Source organism: Vulpes lagopus, chromosome 2 (assembly GCF_018345385.1).
Source record: "Vulpes lagopus strain Blue_001 chromosome 2, ASM1834538v1, whole genome shotgun sequence".
NCBI lineage: Eukaryota > Metazoa > Chordata > Mammalia > Carnivora > Canidae > Vulpes > Vulpes lagopus.
Genome location: NC_054825.1, coordinates 164,187,035 through 164,210,445, shown reverse-complemented (window position 1 = coordinate 164,210,445; position 23,411 = coordinate 164,187,035). Strand labels below are relative to the sequence as shown.

Here is a 23,411-nt window from a genome sequence, read left to right as displayed (position 1 = left end):
CCTTTGTCCTGAGCTGCTGCTTCCTCCCCAGTAGCCCAGGCTCCAGTCCCTGCTCAGCTCCCCTGCTCTGTCTTTGGAACCTGGCGCACCCCTCAGGCTGGCTTGGAGCGAAGCTGGAGTCTTCCCTGGGCAGGACCTGAGCTGAGCAGGCCATGTGTTAAGGATTGGGGCAGAGTTGTCACCAGCCCCATGAGAAGAGGGGCTCATTCTTTGAAACTCCGGCAGTAGTCTGGGTATTGCTCGGACACCCCAGTGGAGGGAGTGTGATGTCATACTCAGCCCTCCTGCGGAAGAGCCAGCTGACCTTGCTGGGGACCCACATTGAACAAGAAACATTTGAGGAGGGCCCAGGAGTATTCAGACTTCCCAAAGGGTCAGATTAATAAATAAAGTGAGGAGCCCTAGAATATTGGAGAGGGAGTAGAGGGGGGGCTGGCAGAGGGAGAGAGATGGGGAGCCTGGACAGGGGTGGAACAGAAGCCAGAGGATGAAAAGTGGGGGCCCCAGCACTCCAGTGCTTCCTTCTGCACGGGCTCCTGAGCCGTAGCCCCTGGAATGGCCACAGAGAAACCACAGGTGGAGGGGAGAGTAAAAAGCGGGTCAGGACACGCTGGACACCACTCGACTCGCTTGGCTTAGTTGAGTGAGGGAACCAATGATTTGGGGGTGAATGTGACTCGGGTGCTACCGAGCCATCACTCGTGACTGCGTCCTCTGTCCTCCCTGCAGCCCTGATGGGATTCCGGGCCACTTGCCCTTCCTTCTCTACCATCTACTTCCTCTTCATCATCTTCGTGGTGTCCACCATCTTCCACTGCCACCAGCGCCTGGCTCTGGTGCCCACCCCCTGGGCCTATTCAGGCCGTGTGGTCCTGCTCCCCAGATACCTGCCCCGGGGGGGCGTGTTCACCATCAACTCCAAGGGCCGCCTGGGGAACCAGATGGGTGAGTACGCCACCCTGTACGCCCTGGCCAAGATGAACGGGCGGCCGGCCTTCATCCCGGCCGAGATGCACAGCACGCTGGCCCCCATCTTCAGAATCACCCTCCCCGTCCTGCATGGCACCACGGCCAGCAGCATCCCGTGGCAGAACTACCACCTGAACGACTGGATGGAGGAGGAGTACCGCCACATCCCGGGGGAGTACGTGCGCCTCACCGGCTACCCCTGCTCCTGGACCTTCTACCACCACGTCCGCGATGAGATCTTGCGGGAGTTCACCCTGCACGACCACGTGAGGGAGGAGGCTCAGAAGTTTCTGCAGGGCCTGCAGGTGAGCGGAAGACAGCCGGGCACCTTCGTGGGGGTCCACGTGCGCCGGGGGGACTACGTGCAGGTCATGCCAAACGTGTGGAAGGGTGTGCTGGCTGACCGGGGCTACCTGCGCCAGGCCCTGGACTGGTTCCGGGCCCGCTACCATGCTCCCCTCTTCGTGATCACCAGTGACGACATGTCCTGGTGTCGGCAGAACATTAACGGCTCCCTCCGCGACGTGGTGTTCGCGGGCAATGGCCTTCAGGGCTCCCCCACCAGGGACTTTGCGCTGCTCACGCAGTGTAACCACAGCATCATCACGGTGGGCACCTTCGGGATCTGGGCAGCCTACCTCGCGGGTGGGGCCACTGTCTACCTGGCCAATTTCACCCTGCCCGGCTCCCCCCTCCAGTGGATCTTTAAGCCGCAGGCAGCCTTCCTGCCCGAGTGGGTGGGCATCGCGGCCGACCTTGGGCAGGCCAGAGAGAATGGCCTCTAGCCCCTCGAGGTCACGCATCTCTTCTTCCCCCTCGGCCGACAGGCGTTTCCCTGGCACCACCAGGCATCTCCAAGCCACCATGCTTTCCAGCTGAGGGACCTCAGACAAGTCACTTAATTTCTCGGGGCCTTAGGTGCCACCTGCAGAGTGAAAGTAACACAGAGCTTACCTCAGCAGTCCTGCAGCAAGTTCATTTAGTGTCCTCAGGAACACATCATGGCTCTGGGTTTGCTTGGCAGTTGGACCATTGGTACTAAACAAACCATGCAAGGGCACCCCTGCAGCAGAGGCCCTGGCAGCGAATTTGCAGGCTGCATACCCAGCCTCTTCTAGCACACCTTGTCTCCTTCCCCAGTCGCTGCAAGCCAGCCTTGAGAAAGAACTAGAAGATCTAATCTCATCTCTCCATTTTATGGGTGGAAAAGCCACGCTCAACCCACAGTGCGCTTTCCCTGGTGAGGGCAGTGGCTCTGGCTGCTGCTCTGGCTCTGCAAGTGGTGCCTGAAACCACGAGGAAACTACCCCCAGAAAACGAACCTGCCTGCTGCATGCTCCTTGGCCATGACCAGGCAGGTGTATGGCATGCCCTGAACTTTCTGGTTGCCTTAAGAAACCTAATTTTTGCCCTCTCCTTGTCTGCAGCTTCTGGAGTGTAAGTCCAGATGTCTTGCTCTTGCCTCCTGAGAGGGTTTGGTGAAGCTGTGCCTGCCGTCAAGTACAAGGGAGCCAGGTGTCTTGGGCAGCAAAGAATTCAGGCTTTAGGTTTCATAAGGCCTTAGCATGAAAGGGAGGGAACCCAGAGTTTGAGGGGATGAATCTCAGGGAAGTACTCTAAGTGGGGAGGTGAGGGCCCTGGACATGGGTGTGGATGGGGGGTGGGGGCCTCACAGTGCTGGCCGGAATCCAGCAGGACCCCACACCACTTGGCCTGCAGCAGCAAAGCCGCCAATGTTCTAGAAGCGGCGGGCAGACCTCAGGAGGCCCCAGACAGGAGCACAGCCATGCCAGCCTCCACCTGCAGACAGACGTCCTCACTCTCGGCACTGCCTGTGCCCCGGGCACACTCTGAGAAACCCCCCGTGTAGAGAGAAGTTGGATTAAGTGGTCACAATACGGGTTTTCCTGTGTTCAGTGCATTCAGAAGTATGGAGATACCGGTACATTTATCCGTGTAATACTCCTTTTTGAATATTAAAAAAAAATCTTGATCTCATCCCTTTCCTGTTGTAAATTCATTCCAAATGTCTTAATTACGTGAATGCCCATTTCCTGGCATGCCTGAGGTTGAGCACAGGTGTCCTCACCTATCAATAATATATCCCCAGAGTCTTTTGACCCCAGTATACTTCCTTAAGTCCCATCATGGTCTGGGGCCTAGGGTAGGGGGATGCTAGGGAAAGTAAGAGGGGTCTGGGAGGAAGGGGAGGGGGCCTCTGTGTGAGCTATCCCCAGCTGCTTAGCAAATGACTCCCAAACCTAGTGGCTTAAAATAACTGCAGCAATTTATTACCTCTTACGGTTAGTATGGGTCAGGGATTCGGGTGTGGTTTAGCTGGGTGGTTCTGCTTGCCTTACTTATCCAGGGAGGTTGCTGTCGGGTAGGTGTAGGCAAGGGCTGGTCCCTCTGAAGGCTTTCTGGGGAGCTGGGGGGTCCCACTTCGAGGGCTGGAAGCTCTGCTGACTCTGGGCTCTTTTTTAATTTTATTTTATTTTTGGGGGATCCCGGGTGGCTCAGCGGTTTGGCGCCTGCTTCAGCCCAGGGCATGATCCTGGAGTCCTGGGATCGAGTCTCACGTCGGGCTTCTAGCATGGAGCCTGCTTCTCCCTGTGCCTGTGCCTCTCTCTGTGCGTCTCTCATGAATAAATAGATCTTAAAAAAATAATTTAAAAAATATTTGTATTCATTTATTCATGAGAGACGCACAGAGAGAGGCAGACACACAGGCAGAGGGAGAAACAGGCTCCCGGGCAGCCCCAGTGGCTCAGCGGTTTAGCGCTGCCTTCGGCCCAGGGCATGATCCTGGAGACCTGGGATCAAGTCCCACATCAGGCTCTGCATGGAACCTGCTTCTCCCTCTGCTATGTCTCTGCCTCTCTCTCTCTCTCTCTGTCTCTCATAAATAAATAAAATCTTAAAAAAAGAAAAAAAAGAAGCAGGCTCCCTGCAAGGAGCCCAATGCAGGACTCGATTCCAGGACCCCAGGATCATGACCTGATCCAAAGGCAGATACTCAAAAAAAAAAAAAAAAAAAAAAAAAACCCACAAAGGCAGACACTCAACTACTGAGCCACCCAGGTGTCCCTCATTTTTTTTTTTTTTAAGATTCTAGGGATCCCTGGGTGTCTCAGCAGTTTAGTGCCTGCCTTTGGCCCAGGGCATGATCCTGGAGTCCCAGGATCGAGTCCCACATCGGGCTACTTGCATGGAGCCTGCTTCTCCCTCTGCCTGTGTTTTTGCCTCTCTCTCTGTGTCTCTCTCTCATGAATAAATAAATAAAATCTTTAAAAAAAAAATAAAGATTCTATTTATTTGACAGAGCGCATAAGCAGGGGGAGAGGGAGAGGAAGAAGCAGACTCCTTGCTGAGCAGGGAGCCCGATGTGGAGCTCCATCCCAGGACCCTGGGATTATGACCTGAGCAGAAGGCAGCCACCCTTAACCCTCCTCTGAGCCACTCAGGCGCCCCCCTCGTTTTAATTTAATTGCATCTCTGAAGATCCTGTCTCCAAATAAGGTCATATTCTGGGGTCCTGGGAGTTAGTACTTAAACATTTGCACTTTTGTGGGGGACATAGCCTGTAACACTGGCCGCCATGGGGCTCCCAGCCCTCTGCCCTAGAATCACACAGGTTTTACTTCCCTTCTATTTCTCCCCTACAGGATCATTTACCTGAGCAGGGTCTTTTCCCAAATTGCCCCTTTTGGAGAGACTCCAGCCAGAAGGGTACAGGAAGCCGAGCCAAGACCTCTGGCCCTCTACCACCTGCCACAGTATCAAAGTACAGAAGCAGGGATCCTTGGGTGGCGCAGCGGTTTGGCGCCTGCCTTTGGCCCAGGGCGTGATCCTGGAGACCCGGGATCGAATCCCACATCAGGCTCCCGGTGCATGGAGCCTGCTTCTCCCTCTGCCTGTGTCTCTGCCTCTCTCTCGCTCTCTCTGACTATCATAAAAATTAAAAAAAGTACAGAAGCAAATGGCAACCATGTCTCACACTTCAATAAAATAATCCAGTGCCAGGTCCCTCCGCACAGCCCCTCCAAATCTCCTCTCCAACTTTCCCTGCTCTGCTTCTCTCAGCCCTGGGAGGCTGTCTGATAGCATCTGCCGTGGACTGGACGTTTGTGTCCCCCCAAAATTCATGTGTTGAAGCCCTAACCTCCCAATGTGCTGGTGCTGGTATCTGAAGGTGGGACCTCCGGAAGTGATTAGGGCGGGGGTGGGGGGAGCCCTTGGTGAACACAATTGGTGTCCTTGTAAGAGATGTCAGAGATGATCTTTCTCTGCCCTCTGATGCAAATCACAAGTGGGCTCTCACCAGGCAACCCAATCAACAGGCAAACCTTCAGCTTCTCAGCTGTCGGGAAGAATGCAGTGTTGGAGCACCCAGCCTGTGGCAGCCCCACTCTATCACTGTTTCCATGGGCTCCCCGCCCCAAGGCTCCTGCTGACTCAGGGCAGTGGGATCACAGTCCAGAAATCAGAGGAGGCGAGCGAAGCTGGGAGTGTTTATTCTCTCTTGCTTCACCTGCCCACACCTCGTAAGCCGTCCTATTAGACTCCTCTCCAGGTGCCTCCATATGAGGGTTCCCTCTCTTGCTGGGACCCTGAGCGATGCCCCCCTGCCCTGGGATTTTGGTATCACACAAAAGAAATCCCCGCATGGACACGGCTCCAGTGCCTTGAAATCCCTCAGCTTAGCATGAGGACATGCTCTCGGTCAGAATCAAGTTGATTCTGAAGATAATGAAGAGAGGTGATATTGCCTGCGGACTTCACTCAGGGGGCAAAGATGAAACCCAGGAGCAGCCACAGGGCCAGTTCCCACAGGCAGGGGCGGGGGTAGCGGTGGGGGGGGTGGGCAGCACCAGCTTCCCACCTGTCTCTTCTCGCACATCCTGGGCATGATGTAGGCACCAGGGGAGGATTCATAAGATCCATCCTCCCAGCCACCCTCCCACGTTATCTCCTGGGGTGGGTCCCCCCCACCCAGGAAGGGGCCCTGCTACCCAGAACAGGCCTGCGGGGTTCCGGGAGCTGGGTGGAGTAGTAGTGCAATAAGATTCTATTTAGTTCTGTTTAATCTCAAGGCAAAGGGAACCCAGCTCTGCTCTCTCTCTCATGAATAAATAAAATCTCAAAAAAAAAAAAAAGGCTTGAAGTTTGCAGTGTGCCCCTTGTTACAGCAGCCCTGGGAAACCGATACAGTGTTTCATGCCTGTTTATTGAATGGCTTGAACAAGCACTGGAGCAGTTCAAGCATTGAACTTAGCACAGCAGCAGATTAGAGACACAAGCTGCCTTGGCCCCGGCCCTGAGTTCCTGGTCAGATCAGGGAATCCAGTGGCCAGTGAGGGGTAAACACCAGGTGTAAGTCAAGCAAGGTGTGACCTGGTTGAATGTGGAAAGCCATAGAGGCTAGAGAGGCATGCCACAGGGGTGACCTAGCACCCACATCCTTGCTTGTGGCTTGTAAGTCCCCCGAAACCCTCAGAGGCCAGAGAGCTCTTTCCAGGAGAAACTGAGGCTTGTCGACCAGATGCCTCTACCTGAATTGAGCCAACCTGGCTGGGGGCTCTGGGCACCTTGGGTCACGACCAGGCTTTGAGCCCAACCAGAAGTGGATTCCCCATATGGTACCATCCCCTCTGGCAACCTTGGACTTGAATGCAAGGAGCCAGGGCAGTGGGGTTTGCTGAATAAGCCTCATTTCTCAGCACAGCTGATGCTCGTGACATTGTCAGTGGAACTAGTCAAAAGTTCCAGATCAGGCCACTTCGTTATGGCCACGGAAAGTAAAGCCTCAGCTCCCTAAGCCCAACATGGAATATGCTTCTCGAAGTGGCTCAGAAAGGACCCATGTAAGCGCACCTGCTCTGGCCACAGACTGTGGCTGTCAGGCTCCTGTACTCGCTCGCTGTGTGACCCTGGGCAAGTGACTTTCCCTCTCTGAGAATTTAAGAAAAAAAAAGGAAATGTCCAGAAAAGGCAAGCCCTTAGGGATAGAAAGACTGGTGGTCATCCGGCTAGTGAGCGCTTACGGGTCCAGGCTTGCTTTTGGGGAGGGACAAATATGTTCACAATGATTGTGGCGATGAGTGTGCAGAGCTCTGCAGCCACCCTGGTTTATAAGCCACTGATCTGCAGGCCACTACAAACCGTCAAAGTATTATTTAAGTGATTTGTGTATTTTATATTTTATAGTATGTGAATTATATCCCAGTCAAGCTGTTATAAAAAATAAACCATACCTGGCACATTGGCACGTGGCGTGGGTGCTATCACCGCACACAAAACGAAGGGTGCTCTTGTGTGTGGGCGCTGGGGCAGGGACCCGTGGATTTCTGCCTTTGCATGAGGGCATGCTGGTGGTGGTTGAAAGTGGGGGGGAAGGCAGGTTTGAGACCATCAGGGAAATTGTAATGTGGGTATTATGTGATATTCAGAGATTATTTCATTTTAGCGCTAGCCACAGCATGGTGCTTGCTATATACTTTTAAATATTCTTATCAGTCCAAGCAACACGAAATGTGTACAGATTGAGCAAGAAGGCAAAGGACAGAGCAAGCCAGACTGGCAACAAGTTGGAAATGGAGCCAGAGGTGTGTGGGGTTTGGTTGTACCATGCTGTCTACTTTTGTGGGTGCTGCTGAATTCAAATTCCATAATACATTTTATTTTTTTTTATTTATTTTTTAAAATTTTTTTATTTATTTATGATAGTCACACAGAGAGAGAGAGAGAGAGGCAGAGACACAGGCAGAGGGAGAAGCAGGCTCCATGCTTCCCCACGTCCGGGAGCCTGACGTGGGATTCGATCCCGGGTCTCTAGGATCACACCCTGGGCCAAAGGCAGACGCCAAACCGCTGCGCCACCCAGGGATCCCCCATAATACATTTTAAAGAAATTCACCAGAGTCCCTTTTTGTGCCCAGGGACTAGGTTAGGGGTGGCCTGGCCCTGGTTTCCACTCCAGAGGGCTCCCAGTCTCATGGCAGAGGCCACAGGTAACCTTAATGGTGGGGGCTGCTCAGAGCTCTCAGGGGGAGGCTGGAAGCAGGTTTGAAGTAGTCCTTTAAGGGGGCACCTGGGTGGCTCAGCAGTCTTTGGCTCAGGGTGTGATCCTGGGGTCCTGGGATCGAGTCCCAAATTGAGTCCCATATCAGGCTCCCCAAAGGAAGCCTGCTTCTCCCTCTGCCTCTATCTGTGCCCCTCATGAGTAAATAAATAAAATCTAAAAAGAAAGAGAAAGAAAGAAAAAGAAGAAAGAAAGAAAGGAAGAAAGGAAGAAAGAAAGAAGAAAGAAAGAAAGAAAGAAAGAAAGAAAGAAAGAAAGAAAGAAAGAAAGGAGAAGAAAGAAAGAAAAAGAAAGAAAGAAAGAAAGAAAAAGAAAGAAAGAAAGAAAGAAAGAAAGAAAGAAAGAAAGAAAGAAAGAAAGAAAAGAAAGAAAGAAAGAAAAATTTACATGGAGCATCTCCTGACTGATGCAGAGCCTGTGGATGGCAGGACTTGGGGGACCTCCAGTGTTTCACCCTCCACTCTGCAGCGCCCATGTGATCGCTGTGAGCATCCCCCCCATGCTCCCACGTATGACCCTGGGCCCCTCTAACCCCATGGTTAATAAGCAAAACATTTCCTGGACTCAGCTACTCATAAACAAGTTGGTTTTTTCGTTTGTTTTGTTTTGTTTTTTTACCTACATACAGGTCTGGCAAAATATTCCAAAATCATGAGGGTACAGGATAGTTCTTTTTTTTTTTTTAAGATTTTATTTATTTATTCATGAGAGACACACAGAGAGGCAGAGACACAGGCAGAGGGAGAAGCAGGCTCCATGCAGGGAGCCCGACGTGGGACTGGATCCCGGGTCTCCAGGATCACGCCCTGGGCTGAAGGCGGCGCTAAACCGCTGAGCCCCCCCGGCTGCCCATGGGATAAATTAGGTAACAATTCTTCCTTCCGGCATACCGTGTAATATGTACAGCCCCCACCAAAACACACCCTATCATATACACATAGAGGCTGGTGTGCTTATCAGCTTCACTTACATCTCATGGGCGTGATCGCAGGAGTTGGAGTTCTTTTTTTTCTTTTTTTAAAGATTTTATTTATTTGAGAGAGAGAGAATGAGATCATGAACAGGTGGGGAGGGGTAGAGGGAGAAGCAGACTCCCCGCTGAGCAGGGAACCTGATGCAGGGCTCCATCCCAGGACCCTGGGACCAGGACCTGACCCAAAGGACTGGTAGCCAGGAGGTGGAGTTCTGAAAATCTGTTCCTTCCTTCTATCCTCTCTCCTTCCCCTTCCTTCCTTCCTTCTTTTTTTAAATATTTTATTTATTCATGAGAGAGAGAGAGAGAGAGGCAGAGACACAGGCAGAGGGAGCAGCAGGCTCCATGGGGCCCAACGTGGGACTCGATCCCAGGTCTCCAGGATCACGCCCTGGACTGAAGGCGGGCGTTTAAACCGCTGAGCCACCCAGGCTGCCCCCTTCCTTCTTTCCACAAATATGTATAGAGCACCTGCCATCTGCCAGGAAACATTCTAGAGGGTGGGGACCGAGGAGGGAGTGAAATGGACACATTTCCTGCTCTCAGGGACGTGTCAGTTTAATGGGAGGTGTTTCATTAGCTAATGCTGTGTAACAAGCCACCCCAAAATGTAATGGCTTTCAGCGCAGAATTGCTGATTTCCCACAATGATGTGAATCGACTGGGTGGTTCTTTCCATGTGGTGTGTGAGGTCTCTCAGGCAGCTACACAGCAAGGAGCTTGGTGGGGACGGCCAGGCATCCTCTCTCCTGCAGGACAGGCTGGACTTCCTCTGAGCATGTTGGCCAGAAGCCAAGAAGACATGGACCAGCGTTCATGGAGATGCAACAAGTGTTTCAACCGGCCCTTGTTTACAGTCAGTACCCATTACAGAGGAGGCTAGAGTCACTGTCACTGGTGACTAGTGATTGTCCACTTCCTGGGAAAAAAGGGGGGGGGTGGAGCTTTGGGTTCAGGATGAAATCCCAGCTCTGCCACTTATAGGCTGTGTGGCTTTGGGCAAGCAGCTGCACTTTTCTGGGCCTCAGCTGATAGTGACCACCTCCTTCGATTGGAAGGATTAAGTAAGTTATGGTTGTTGATATTCTACAGCCATAAATAACATTGCCAGGGTTCCTGCCTTCAGAGGGCCTATAGTCATTCCAGATATTGTTTTTATTTTTTAAATTTATTTTTATATTTTTAAAGACTTTTTTTTTTAGTTTTTTTTTAAGATTTTATTTATTTATTCATGAGACACACACAGAGGCAGAGACACACACCAGCAGAGGATAGAAGCAGGCTCCCCACAGGCAGCCCGATGAGGAGACTGGATCCCAGGACCCTGGGGATCACGCCATGAGCTGAAGGCAGACACTCAACCACTGAGCCACCCAGGCGTCCCCAGATGTTGTTTTTATCTTTTTTTTTTTAAGTTTTTATTTATTTATTCATGAGAGACACAGGCAGAGGGAGAAGCAGGCTCCATGCAAGGAGCCCGATGCAGGACTCGATCCCAGGACCTCAGGATCATGCCCTGAGCCAAAGGCAGACATTCAACTGCTGAGCCACCCAGGCGTCCCTGTCCTCCTGTTTTCTGAGAGCTGGCCATCACCCTGAGAGGCTTGTTTAGATTCAGATTCCTCTTCTGCAGTGAAGATGTGGAGTGTGAGATTCAGAGGCGGTGCAGCGAGCCTCCTGTCGCCTCACTCGGGGGCCCAGGAGTTGCTGCTTGTACCCTCTTTCAGTGTTAGGATTGTTGGGAGCTCTGGAGGTGCCGCAAAATTCCTCCTTGATCTGACATTTGATTTTGGCAGCGGCAGACAGGCATAGGCTGTCCCTCTAATGTACTGTTAGGGGATTCTCATTTCCTGAGAATCTTTTGTAAGATAAGGGAAAGTGAGAGGAGCTGGTATTTGCCAGGTGTTTTCCAAGATTCTGGCTTGTCTGGTTTCAATCTCCAGCTTCTCGGACTTTCTAGCTGTGTGACCTGGTGCCATCATTCCTGCCTGTGCCCTGGTATCTCCACTCGGTACCGCAGCGCTGCTCAGAGGGTCGCTGCTGAGTGTCCACCTCACCGAATTTTGAAGATGGGCCGAGGCTGCTAGGCACGGAAATGCTAGTTGTTGCCAAAATCAATAAAAGTAGGACCCTGAGGGGGCCCAAGTCTGGAAGAGCCTGGCCCAGGGGGACAGAGTCCTCCTCTCCCTCCTCCCCCTCCTCCTCCCCCCTCCTCCTCCCCCTCCTCCCCCTCCTCCCCCCTCCTCCTCTCCCTCCTCCCCCCTCCTCCTCTCCCTCCTCCCCCCTCCTCCTCTCCCTCCTCCCCCTCTCCCTCCTCCCCCCACCCTCCTCCTCGGGTCGGCCTCTTAGGCCTGTGTCCCAACAGTCACGTGGGGGAGGGAGGAGTGGCTCGGGGCACACCTGGCCGCAGAAGCCCAGCCTCCCACCTCCCCGCGGCGCCCCGAGCCAGGTAGGTCCTGGGCGGGGTCTTCCGGATTCGGTGCTGGGCGGTTCTGATTTTTGAGCGTAGAGTCGTCCTCAGGGGAGGGAGCACCCCGATCTACTCGCAGAGCAACCTCGCCGTCAGCTCCCCATTCCCGCAGCCGGAACCAGGTGAGAGACGGCGAGGAGGGGGCGCCGGGGGGCGGGGGGGGGCTCTCCACGACCCCCGAGGGCGCGCGCGCGTGCGCCGGGGACTGGAGCTGGGACCCGCTTGAACTCCGGGATCCCCTCTGGGATGCCCCCGCCCCGGGGCTCCAGGAGCAGAGGGCCATCCGTCACAGCCCACCACCCCTGCCCCTAGCCCCTCAGCCGCCGCCCCCCGCTGGGCTCCCCTCCCCTCCCCTTCCCTCCGGGCCGAACTGGTACCTGAGGTCCCGGCCTCCCCTATCACCCCCGCGGTCCCCTCCCCCGCCCCAGGCAGCCACCTCCCTCCCTCCTGTCGCCAGTTTCCTGGAACCTACCTGAGAATCACTTTGCACACCAAAGGCCAGGGGCAGGGCCTGTTGGACTCGAGTTTCCTGTTTGCTTCTCGGGGTCTGCTCCCCTACCTCCGGGACAGACGTAGGATTCAACCACAGGACTCAGGGGTCTTCAGAGGCCCCCCGACCTCCAGGTGCCCTAGGGCCCCCCGGGCCCCCTGGCTCCAGAGTCCCCCCTTCCGTTCCAGTCCTGAGAATCAAGTTGGCGGCTTCAGAGTGGTGGCCTCACATTTGTGCCCGGAGCTCTTGCCCCAAGACCTTCTTACTGTGTGAATCCCGGGTTGGAGGGAAGGACGGGACACACCTGCAGTGCTCAGAGCAGTAGGGAGGGGACTGAGCTGGGTGATCTGAGATTACCTGGAGGAGAGGCTGGGAAGAGGGAGGGAGGGGATCTCAGAGGGGGGGGCACGGGGATACACACCAGACACCCAAATTATAGGGTGTGACCCCTGGGCCTGGGGACGTGGGAGAGGGTTATTTCTTGGTGGCAAAGGGATGGGAAGCCGTGGGAAGGCTTTAAGCTGAAGAGGGGGCCAGGCCAGCTCTGGGGGTAGGGGACAGATGGGGTGTGGGGATGCAAGGAGCCCTGGACCAGGCTCCAGAGGGGAGGGGACAGGACAGAGGGGATGAGGCTTGGCCTGGGATCTGAGACAGAGTTTATTTTTATTTTTTTTTAAGATTTTATTTATTTATTCATAGACACAGAGAGAGAGAGAGAGGCAGTGATACAGGCAGAGGGAGAAGCAGGCTCCATGCAGGGAGCCCGATGTGGGACTCCATCCCGGGTCTCCAGGATCACACCCCAGGCTGCAGGTGGCACCAAACCGCTGCGCCACCAGAGCTGCCCTGAGACAGAGTTTAAAAGAAATAATGGGCCGATATGGGTGGCCCCGTTTTTCCAAGGGACCTGCAAGCTGGGCTCCTCTTTTGAAAATGGGGCCCCCTTTCTATTCTGTCCTCCTGCGAGTGCCTGAGGGACCCCTGCCAAGGGACTCGATCTTGCCCCTCCCTCCTCGGCTGCCCGGAAGTGCCCTATGCAGCTGTGGGGAATGAGGAAAGGAGGTGGGCTTCCGGATCTCCAGGACTAGGGGGAGATCCCACTCACTCCAAGCAGCAAAGCTTTCCAGACTCCCAGCTCTTGGTTGCTGGCTGTGGCATCCTCCCAATCTCCTTGTGCCCCCTCTGTGCCCCAGCCCTGGCCTTTCCCCACGCTTGTCCCCCAGACCCCTCTCTGATGAGTCTGAGCCTCACTTTGCCTTTGCTTTCAAATAGGCATGTCTACACCGAGCTGCAGGCCTGGCCCATGCTCTTAAGCATTCACTTCAGATTTCCTAATCCCTATTGTGCCCACACAGCCTTGGGAAGAGGTATTATTATCCCCAATTTTTGGATAACAGCACTCAGAGGGAAAGGCCCTCAGTCAAGGTCCTGCAGCCAATATGAGGCTAATGGCTGCCCCCTGGCCCCGCTGAGCTTCTCTCCAGATCTGCCCCCACTCCCAGACACTGGGTTTCCTTTGTCCTGTGAGCCTCCCTGCCTCCTCTCCCACAGCCTTGCTCAAGGACAGGGGGTCAAAATCTGCAGGTGCTTCCCTTAGGCCCCTCAGCAGTGAACCGTCCCTCTTCCTGAGTGAGGAAGGAGGGAACCACCAAGAAAGCTGAGAGACGCTGTTCTAATACATTCTGCCTTTCTAACCCAAGCAAAACTAGCCTTATTGTCTGTCTGTCTGCTGTAAGCAGATTTCAAGGGGATATTCAGGGCCAGCCCAGAGATTAAGAGGTTTGATTGTGAAGATCTTCCTTCCAAAATTCATCACTTCACTTGGTGCCAGGAAATGGATTCAAAACCAAAAAGGGATGGGCACCTGGGTGGCTCAGTCGTTTAAGGGTCTGCTTTCGGCTCAGGTCATGATTCAGGGGGTCCTGGGATGGAGTCCCACATAGTCAGGCCTCCCGGCTAAGCGGGAAGTCAGCCTCTCCCTCTCCTTCTGCACCCCTACCCTCTCAAGTGGTCTCTCTCTCTCTCTCTCAAATAAATAACATCTTTAAAAAGAGAGAGAGGAAGTCAAGGCAGGGAGACTTTGGCAGACACTTGCTATAAGGAGGAAAAGCAACAGCTGGAGCCTGACTGGGTCTTTTCCTTTCTTTTCTTTCTTTTCTTTCTTTCTTTCTTTCTTTCTTTCTTTCTTTCTTTCTTTCTTTCTTTCTTTCTTCTTTTTCTTTTTTTTTAAGATTTAATTTATTTATTCATGAGAGACACACACAGAGAGAGAAGCAGAGACCCAGGCAGAGGGAGAAGCAGGCTCCATGAAGGGAGCCTGACGCGGGACTCGATCCTGGGTCTCCAGGATCATGCCCTGGGCTGAAGGCGGCGCTACCCGGGCTGCCCGTGACTGGGTTTTGACAGGTGGAGACAGACCCACATTCCTTCTGCATACATTTCCTAAGTGCCTACTATGTGTAGAGCCCCATGTCTGGGGGCTGAAGGGGATACCAAGGGAGTAAGACCGACACTGTCCTTTTACAGAGCTGTGTGTGTGATCAGGACACTGGGACTGAATGATCCCCACAGGGACTCATTGGGAGACACAGAATTGAGACAACACAGGGGCCAGAGCTGGACTGAGTGCACGAAGATCCATCCTGCCTGCCTTGTTTCTCTCTCCCTCTCTTTTTTTAAAGATTTTATTTATTTATTCATGAGAGACACACACAGAGAGGCAGAGACACAGGCAGAGGGAGAAGCAGGCTCCATACAGGGAGCCCAATGCGAGACTCGATCCCAGGACTCCGGGATCACGCCCTGAGCCGAAGGCACACTCTCAACCACTGAGCCATCCAGGCATCCTAAGATTTTATTTATCTGACAGAGAGAGAACAAGCAAGGGGAGCAGTGGAGGGAGAGGGAGAAGCAGGCTCCACTGAGCAGGGAGTGGATGCAGGGCTCCATCCCAGGACCCCAAGATCATGACCTGAGCTGAAGGCAGACCCTTAAACGACGGAGCCACCCCTCTCCCTCTCTTCTCTCTCACTGTCTCTCCTGTGGTTTTTCTATTCCTGTTTGTCTCTCCTCCTGCTCTCTCTCTCTGGTTCTGTCCCTTTCTGTCTAGTTCCCTCTCTTTATCTTTTCCTGTCTCTTTTTCCATCAATCGCCTCCCTCCTCCCTTCCTTCCTCCCTCCCTCCATCCTTCTGCCTTCCCATAAGCATTCCCCTTGGCCCCTTTGTCCCACATCCTGTGCTTGGCAAATTCGGAACTAGACAGAGGAGCCAAGTCTACTCTGTGCCCTTCAAATGCTCATGGTCTCATTGGAGAAAGGAAGAGAGAAACATCTAGAAGAAGTGGGAAGAGCATACAAGGCCACTCCACAGGGAGCCTTCCCTCCTCCTCCCTTGGGTGTCCCCTCTCCCCACTTCCTCCTGCTTCCCAGTCTCCAGAGAGGTCCTTCTATTCAGAGTCAGGGCAGGGTCTTGAAGACCCCTGTTGGGATCTGGACAGGAATGTATGTTGCAAGTGGCCTTGAAACAGGAACCAAGAAGCCATCAGGGACACAGTGATATTTTCCATCTCTCCCTCAGTATCCTCTTTCTTTCTATTCTCAGGGTCGAATTCACTGTACTCATGGATTTTTCTGGTCCACCTTAGATATGGTTTACCATGGCTGCACATGGGCTCTAACAGTCCCTTTAGTTGCCAAGACTACACTCCACCAGCTGGTTGGCTGGTGCCAACCAACCACCCTCTCTGTGCTTCTTACTTCAAATTCCCAAGGGAGAGAATCTACTTGATACAGATTAGCCTCTTGAACCACCACCATGCTCACACATCATGAACTGACAATAAATAGACCAGCCTTGGACCAATATCTTATGATACACTGTGGGCTGTGTTTTAGTTTTTTTTATAAAGACACCGATCCTATCGGATTAGAATCTACCTTAGGATGACCTTGTTTTAACTTGGTCACTTCTGTAAAGATGTGTCTCCCAATAACGTCATATTCTGTAGCATCAGGAGTTAGGATTCCAATATACCTTTTGTAGAAAGACACGATCCAACAAATAACACACAAAGTCTGTGGGTTGGATGAGCAAAAATGTACTATCTTTTTTTTTTTTTTTTTTTTTTTTTTTTTTTTTTTTTTTTAAAATGTACTATCTTAATACAATCCATCCCTTGATTGCCATCACACATATGTTTTATCTCATACCCTCAACTCCATTAAAAAAAAAAAAAATCAAACATTAACTAGTAGAATCACACATAGTCACCCACTCCACAGAGGGACAATCCTCAAAGTCAGCTTGATCCAGCATATCTACATCTGATGGTATGGGGCTACATTCTATGACCTAAATGCTAGATGTGGCCATTACTGACACACCCAATATGAAAAGTGGAAAGCCACTGGTCGCTGGCCCAGAGCCCACACAGGACAACGCTCTTTGTTTTGTGTATGATAATATTAAAAAGTATTGTTTTTGTCCTCCAGCCAGGTAGTTTTAATCCTCAGAAAGGTGAAGTTACTCACACAGAATCACTATAGCTAATGAGTGTGGAGCCTGGAATCAACAGCCTGCGACCAGAGCGTGTGCACTTAGCCACTGAGCTGAGTCCTCTCAGTCACTGAGTGAAGCACATTCCATATTGGGCTTCTGGAACAGAGGCTTTACTTTCAGTGGTGATGAGGAAGGAATCTGGAACTTTTGACTAGTAAGACTGAGAATCTCCTGAGCATCAGCTGAACTGTACAGTGAATTTTATTCAGCAAATCCAACCTCCCTGGCTCCTTTCATTCAAGTTGAAGGGAGCTGGAGGAGATTGTACCACCCAGGAGTTCATTTCTGGTTAGGCTCAACATCTGGTGATGACCCAGGGGCCCAGACCCCCACCTGAGTTGGTTCAACTCAAATCTAGGCATCTAGTTGACAAGCCTGAATTTCTTCCAGAAAGATAATGCATGTGATCTTAATGGGTTATGAGGGCGGCAGTGACTTAGAAACAGGGATATTGCTATATTAAGTCCTGTGCCAACTTTTATCAGCTATAATTAATCATAAAGCACCATACCTGCATAGCTTCTGGCAGCTTCCCAGGTTGAAAGAGGTCACATACTGCTTGATTTAGCCCTGGTGTTCTTCTTAATGACCACTTGGTTCAGTATTTTGACCAGGAACACAAGCCCTGGACCAAGTCAACCAGAAGCATTTCATCTCTAATCTACCTTTGTGCAGAGCCTCCAGGATATGCTTTGATTAAAGCCTGCTCATGAGGAAAAGTTTTAAAAGGAATGGGTGGGGGGCAGCCCGGGTGGCTCAGCGGTTTAGCACCACGTCAGGCTCCCTGCATGGAGCCTGCTTCTCCCTCTGCCGCTCTCTCTCTCTCTCGCTCGCTCTCTCTCATTAATAAATAAATAAAATCTTAAAAAAAAAAAAAAAAAGAATGGGTGGGAACCTTGGGCAGCCTGGGTGGCTCAGTAGTTTAGTGCCGCCTTCGGCCTAGGGCCTGATCCTGGAGACCTGGGATCAAGTCCCATGTTGGGCTCCCGTCATGGAGCTTGCTTCTCTCTCTGCCTTTGTCTCTGCCTCTCTCTTTGTCTTTCTGTGTCTCATGAATAAATAAATAAATAATCTTAAAAAAAAAAAAAAGAATGGGTGGTACCCTCATATTTACAGGGAAGGAAGAGGGAAGTCTGTGAAAGAACTGGGGAAGCAGAAGTGTCTCATTCCTTTGACTCCTCTCATATATCCCCATTCTCATTATTCTAATTCCAAAGTTGATCAGTGGCCAAACCTGGACTTTTACTCTGGCTACATGGTCCAGGTGTTGTTCCAGCCTAGACTGCAGAATGACATCAATAATTTATGGATGCAATCTTCAGCAATAATAAAGTGTTAACTGTGATCATCCTAAGCAATGCTTGTTCTGTTTGTCCCTACTGGCTTTTAGGGACATAATGGGGGAGACAGAACCAATTCATCCCCTGCTTTTTTTTACTTTCAACTGTCTTGCTTATCCTCAACAACCATATCTTCAAGGCCTTTTGGGGCCTTTGTTCCAGGGGTCTCAAGAAGGAACTTAATTAACTACTTCACTCTACAAATCACTGGTCCAAGTTTTATGTCCTGGAATGGGGAATCTTCAATGCCCCCTACTTCGTATGATACTACAGTAAATGCTGTGTTCTCAGAAGGTCTGTTCAAAGCAACCACCCCACTCCTGGAACTTATTTCTGTTGCAACCAAAGTTGAAAAGAATAGGTTGTATACTTGTTTGAATATAAAGAAAATTTTCTCTGGGTTTTCTTGGTCAGTTCTCTTAAGTTTCTGCACATCTCTTCAAGCATCTCCTAGTTACTGACTGCCTCTGCTTCAGGCTGCATCTGACATGTCGCAGCCACTCCAACCTCTACTTTCTCAGCATCACCTGCTAATATTTGGTCTTTGTCCCTAGTTCTGGCACATGACTCATAAAATCCTTGGCATTTCGTGAGTGATAGGGTGATAGGAGTGTCTTTTGTCCTGATGAGGTGACTCTTCACAGGCCCCTAAAAAGCTTCAGGATCTGATTATCAGAAAGACCAAGCTTGATGAAGAGATTAGAACTTTCAGGGCAGCCTGGGTGGCTCAGTGGTTTAGCGCCACCTTCAGCCCAGGGTGTGATCCTGGACACCTGGGATTGAGTCCCATGTTGGGTTCCCAGCATGGAACCTGCTTCTCCCTCTGCCTGTGTCTCTGCCTCTCTCTCTCTCTCTCTCTCTCTCTCTCTCTCTCATAAATAAATAAAATCATATATATATATATATATATATATATATATATATATATATATATATATATATATATAAGGAACTTTCATCTCCAGCTCCCAACCTCTGGGGAGGGTAGAAGGACTGAAGATTAAGTTAATCACCAGTGACCAATAATTTAATCAATCATGTCTACATAATGAAGCCTCCATAAAACCCCTTAAGTGGGTTTCAGAGAGCCTCTGAGTTGGTAACATACCCATGAGCCAGGAAGGTGCTCTACCTCAACTCCATGGGGACAGAAGCTCCTTCTGGATCTTACCCTATTGTACTTTTTCTGGTTATTTGTTTCTCTTATAATAAACTGGTAAATGTAAGTAAAGTGCCTTCCCGAATTCTGTGAGCCATTATAGCAAATTATCAAACCTAAGGAGCGGGTCATTGGAGCCCCCAATTTATAATATTAGTCAGAAGTATGAATGGCTTAGGACTTGCAGTTGGTGTGTGAAGTGGTGCTGAACTCTTTAACTTGTTGGATCTGGGCAGCCCCGGTGGCGCAGTGGTTTAGCGCCGCCTGCAGCCTGGGGTGTGATCCTGGAGATCCAGAATCAAGTCCCACATTGGGCTCCTTGCATGGAGCCTGCTTCTCCCTCTGCCTGTGTCTCTGCCTCTCTCTCTCTCTCTCTCTCTCTCTCTGTGTGTGTGTCTCATGAATAAATAAATAAAATCTTAAAAAAAAAACCTTTCCTTTAAAAAAAATAACTTGTTGGATCTGATACTAAATCTAAGTGGGCAATGTCAAAATTGAATTGAATTGAATTGTTGAATTCAACTGGATGTTAGGCACCCAGTTGTCTGAGAGGAGGAAAACAAACTCTCACCTGCCAATTGCCTTATGACCTTTTAGTAACAATATTCAAGAGAGAATTGGCCAACTCATCTTTTAGAGCCAACCTACAACTTATCATAACCAAAAAATGGGAAAGCCACTGTGGAGACCAGTGCTTATCGCAGGTCCAGCTGGCTATGGCCAGAAGGGTAGGCAGGTCAAGTGGTGGAATTGTGATGGGTTGGGCAATTTCCCTTCAAAGGGAATATAGATAGGCAGGGCATACAAAGATGGACACCTCTAGAAACAGGATTCCCAAGTAAATAGTAGGTTTGTACACTTGTACTCCCTATATATAGGCACCCATGGATGTATATTCAGGCTATAAACACCCACATTCAAACATACATTGTATATATACATAATATATAAGTATGCGTGTGTGTATATATATACACGCACACTGTGTATAGAGTACACACTAGTACACCATATATACACATTCACACAATACAATGTACACGTCCATTCTATGTACACAAATTCACACACACCCATATGTGTATACAAAGTACAGGTACCCATATGCACACTCATACAATGCACGTGCCATGTGTGAATACACACAATACTTATCTACATATGCAAACTGGAACATCTGAACCCAATGTAAACACATCCCCATAGCATACACTCTAGAGACATACCTGCACACTTGTACCTGAGTATTCACACCCCTTTACACACAGAGTAAAGCCACCTGCGCAGACAACCACAAAATATCTGCACATTGACACACCGCCCCGGGGCCTCCATCCCCCGAGCTAACATTCCCTGCTCTCCCTTCCTTGACAGCCATGCTCAGCAGTCAGGTGTCTTTCTTCCCCATGGTCCACTTCATCCTCTTTGTCTTCACGGCTTCCACTATATTTCACCTTCAGCAGCGGCTAGCGAAGATTCAGCCCACGTGGGAGTTTGAGACACTGGTTTTGGCGCCGACAGAAAGCTCCACGAGCCCCCCGCTCAGGGGAATGTGGACGATCAATGCAATTGGCCGCCTGGGGAACCAGATGGGTGAGTACGCCACCCTGTACGCCCTGGCCAAGATGAACGGGCGGCAGGCCTTCATCCCGGCCGAGATGCACAGCACGCTGGCCCCCATCTTCAGAATCACCCTCCCCGTCCTGCAGGACACCACGGCCAGCAGCATCCCGTGGCAGAACTACCACCTGAACGACTGGATGGAGGAGGAGTACCGCCACATCCCGGGGGAGTACGTGCGCCTCACCGGCTACCCCTGCTCCTGGACCTTCTACCACCACCTCCGCAATGAGATCTTGCGGGAGTTCACCCTGCACGACCACGTGCGGGAGGAAGCTCAGAAGTTTCTGCGGGGCCTGCAGGTGAACGGAAGACAGCCGGGCACCTTCGTGGGGGTCCACGTGCGCCGGGGTGACTACGTGCAGGTCATGCCAGACGTGTGGAAGGGCGTGGTTGCCGACCAGCGGTACCTAGAGCAGGCTCTGGACTGGTTCCGGACTCGCTACAACTCTCCCATCTTTGTGGTCAGCAGCAATGGCATGGCCTGGTGTCGGGAGAACATCAACTCCTCCCGCGGTGATGTGGTGTTCGCGGGCAATGGCATCGAGAGCTCACCAGCCAAGGATTTTGCATTGCTTACCCAGTGCAACCACACCGTCATGACCATTGGGACATTCGGGATCTGGGCTGCCTACCTTGCCGGTGGAGAGACCATCTACCTGGCCAATTACACGCTGCCCGACTCCCCCTTCCTCAAAATCTTTAAGCCAGAGGCAGCCTTCCTGCCCGAGTGGGTGGGCATCGCAGCTGACCTCTCCCCACTACTCAAGCACTGATGTTAGCCGCGCTTGGCACCTCCTCCTTTGCTGGTATTGTTACATGTACCAGGACACTACCCACTGGCATCATAATGCTTTGGGCAGCAAGTAACAGAAGTCACAACTGACTTGTTTAAATAACATATTTATTTTTTTTGTTTGGTTTTTGTTTGTTTGTTTGTTTGTTTTTTGTTTTTTTGTGACTCTGCTGGGACCTGAACTAAATAACATATTTATGTGTTTTACACAAGACTGGAGGCAGTGCACCTCTGGGGTTAGTTAAGTCAGCCGCCAAGCAGTGTCATTGGTGACTCCAGTTCCATCCAGGTTGTTCAACTGCCATCAGCTCTCAGACCAGCTGGCTCCCTCATGGTCCAGAAGAGCTGCCACATAGCCAGGTGTCACATGCAAACAATCTCTTCATGAAGCAACAACAACAAAAAAGGTTCATTCTTGCATCCCTTTAGAAGAGTGAGGGAAAGATTCCAAAGCCCTCCAGCAACTGCCTCCCACACATACATATCTCATTGACTGGAAGTGTCTCACATGCCCACATTACCCATTATAAGCCAAAGTGAATAAGACCCTGGCATTGGCTCAGCTTCAGATCATAAATCTTTGCCCCCTTCAGCTAGGGAGTTGACCACCTTCTCTGAAATATATGGAGGTTTGCAGGAAAGAAATGGGTGCTCCTCACAAGGAAAATGGTGCAGTACAAAACAGAAGCCTTAAATTGTGCAGGTTGTTCACTACACAAAGGCAACTGACCAAGGAGGCAAGTGAGGCTCAAGTAGAGCCAACAGCCTACTCTCCAAGCCATGTGTCCTTAGGACTGTGTCCACCCAGGGGGCTCACTGTTTTCTAGTTAGCCTGCCCAGACCTGGGACCATTTCAGCAACTTTTTTTTTTTAATTTTTTTTTTTAAAGATTTTATTTATTTATTCTTGAGAGATAGAAGGAGAGACAGAGCCAGAGACACAGGCAGAGGGAGAAGCAGGCTCCATGCACCGGGAGCCCGACGCGGGACTCGATCCCGGGTCTCCAGGATCGCGCCCTGGGCCAAAGGCAGGCGCCAAACCGCTGTGCCACCCAGGGATCCCCCATTTCAGCAACTTTTATAAGAGCACCGCCCTACCGGCAAGTATCTTGTGTACATCTAAGACCACCCGCCCCACTTCTGCAATGCTGGCTTCCTAGGGCCTAGGATGGTTCCTGGTGAGAACTCAGAGACCAGCATGGCTCAGTGAACTTGAAGAGAGTCCATTTGTTCTTTGTAAACGTTTGTTGTGGTGAATGTAACCAACAGGATCTCTGCTAGCAAAGGTTGGGTTAACAAAATATAGCAGCTTACAATGACAGCCGTTTCTTATTTCCCACAATCCTATGGGTCAGTTGAGTGGCTTTCTGCTCCATGCAGTGTTGACTGATGCCTCATGCAGGTGCATTTTTGTGGAGTTCAAGTGGAGCATCTTGATCTCCTGCATGTGGCCTGTCCTGCAGGATAGCTTGGACTTTTGCACCACATGCTTTCTTTCATCTTGCTTACTGGAACACTCAATCATTAGCATCATGTAAGAAGCCACCATGCTATGAGGAGGCCCAACCCCACTCAGAGGCCATGGGAGGGTGCTACAATTAACAGTCTTAGCGAGGTCGACTTCAAATCATTCAGTGTAGGCATCAGATATGATTCTATGGGTCATTCAAGTCAGCCTTGAATGGTTCCTGATGACATGTTGCAGAGAGAAGTCCTAACCTGATTCCTGATTCATTAATTCTGTGAGCATAACAATATGATTGCTCTATGCTGTGAAGTTTGGGGATATCTGTGATACAGCCATAGATACACTAAGTCAATTATTCTCTATTATTTGCAGACACTTTCATGATTTTGGCATGAACTAAAACATGAACTTCTCCACCTGACTTGAGATCCCACGTGCAAAGGCCCTGTGGCAGGGGGAATCTAGTGCTACATGAGAGTGGAACAAGGC

The 23,411-nt window shown here is 51.0% G+C and overlaps 3 protein-coding genes across 14 annotated transcripts in view; 2 read left to right on the top strand and 1 right to left on the bottom strand.

Moving 5' to 3' along the window:
* Positions 1 to 2,879, top strand: part of LOC121484100 (galactoside 2-alpha-L-fucosyltransferase SEC1-like) — a 33,986-nt gene extending 31,107 nt beyond the window's left edge. For all 7 annotated transcript variants that reach the window (XM_041742844.1, XM_041742843.1, XM_041742841.1 and 4 more), the window contains one exon: positions 730 to 2,879. In XM_041742844.1, coding sequence (XP_041598778.1) covers positions 730 to 1,754 — 1,025 coding nt within the window. In that variant the 3' untranslated portion in view covers positions 1,755 to 2,879. The remainder of the gene's footprint in view (positions 1 to 729) is intronic.
* A 7,588-nt stretch (positions 2,880 to 10,467) lies between these two features.
* Positions 10,468 to 23,411, bottom strand: part of MAMSTR (MEF2 activating motif and SAP domain containing transcriptional regulator) — a 30,401-nt gene continuing 17,457 nt past the window's right edge. For 2 of the 6 annotated variants that reach the window (XR_005986275.1, XM_041745701.1), the window contains one exon: positions 21,547 to 21,835. Coding sequence is in view for 5 of the 6 variants with exons in the window: in XM_041745701.1 (XP_041601635.1) it covers positions 21,819 to 21,835 (17 nt within the window). In the remaining variant the exon portion in view is untranslated. Of the gene's footprint in view, positions 11,107 to 11,449; positions 11,563 to 11,965; positions 12,174 to 21,546; positions 21,836 to 23,411 lie in introns of those variants that run through there. The other 4 variants (XM_041745699.1, XM_041745698.1, XM_041745700.1 and 1 more) reach the window with 4 other exon arrangements.
* Positions 11,470 to 21,582, top strand: FUT2 (fucosyltransferase 2). The gene is made up of 2 exons (XM_041745714.1): positions 11,470 to 11,615; positions 20,414 to 21,582. The coding sequence occupies exon 2, from the start codon at positions 20,416 to 20,418 to the stop codon at positions 21,433 to 21,435; it is 1,020 nt and encodes a 339-aa protein (XP_041601648.1). The 5' UTR covers positions 11,470 to 11,615; positions 20,414 to 20,415; the 3' UTR covers positions 21,436 to 21,582.

What these genes read in the sequence shown, in the direction of transcription:
- FUT2 (XM_041745714.1), top strand. Translation starts at nt 20,416, where the DNA reads ATGCTCAGCAGTCAGGTGTCTTTCTTCCCCATGGTCCACTTCATCCTC.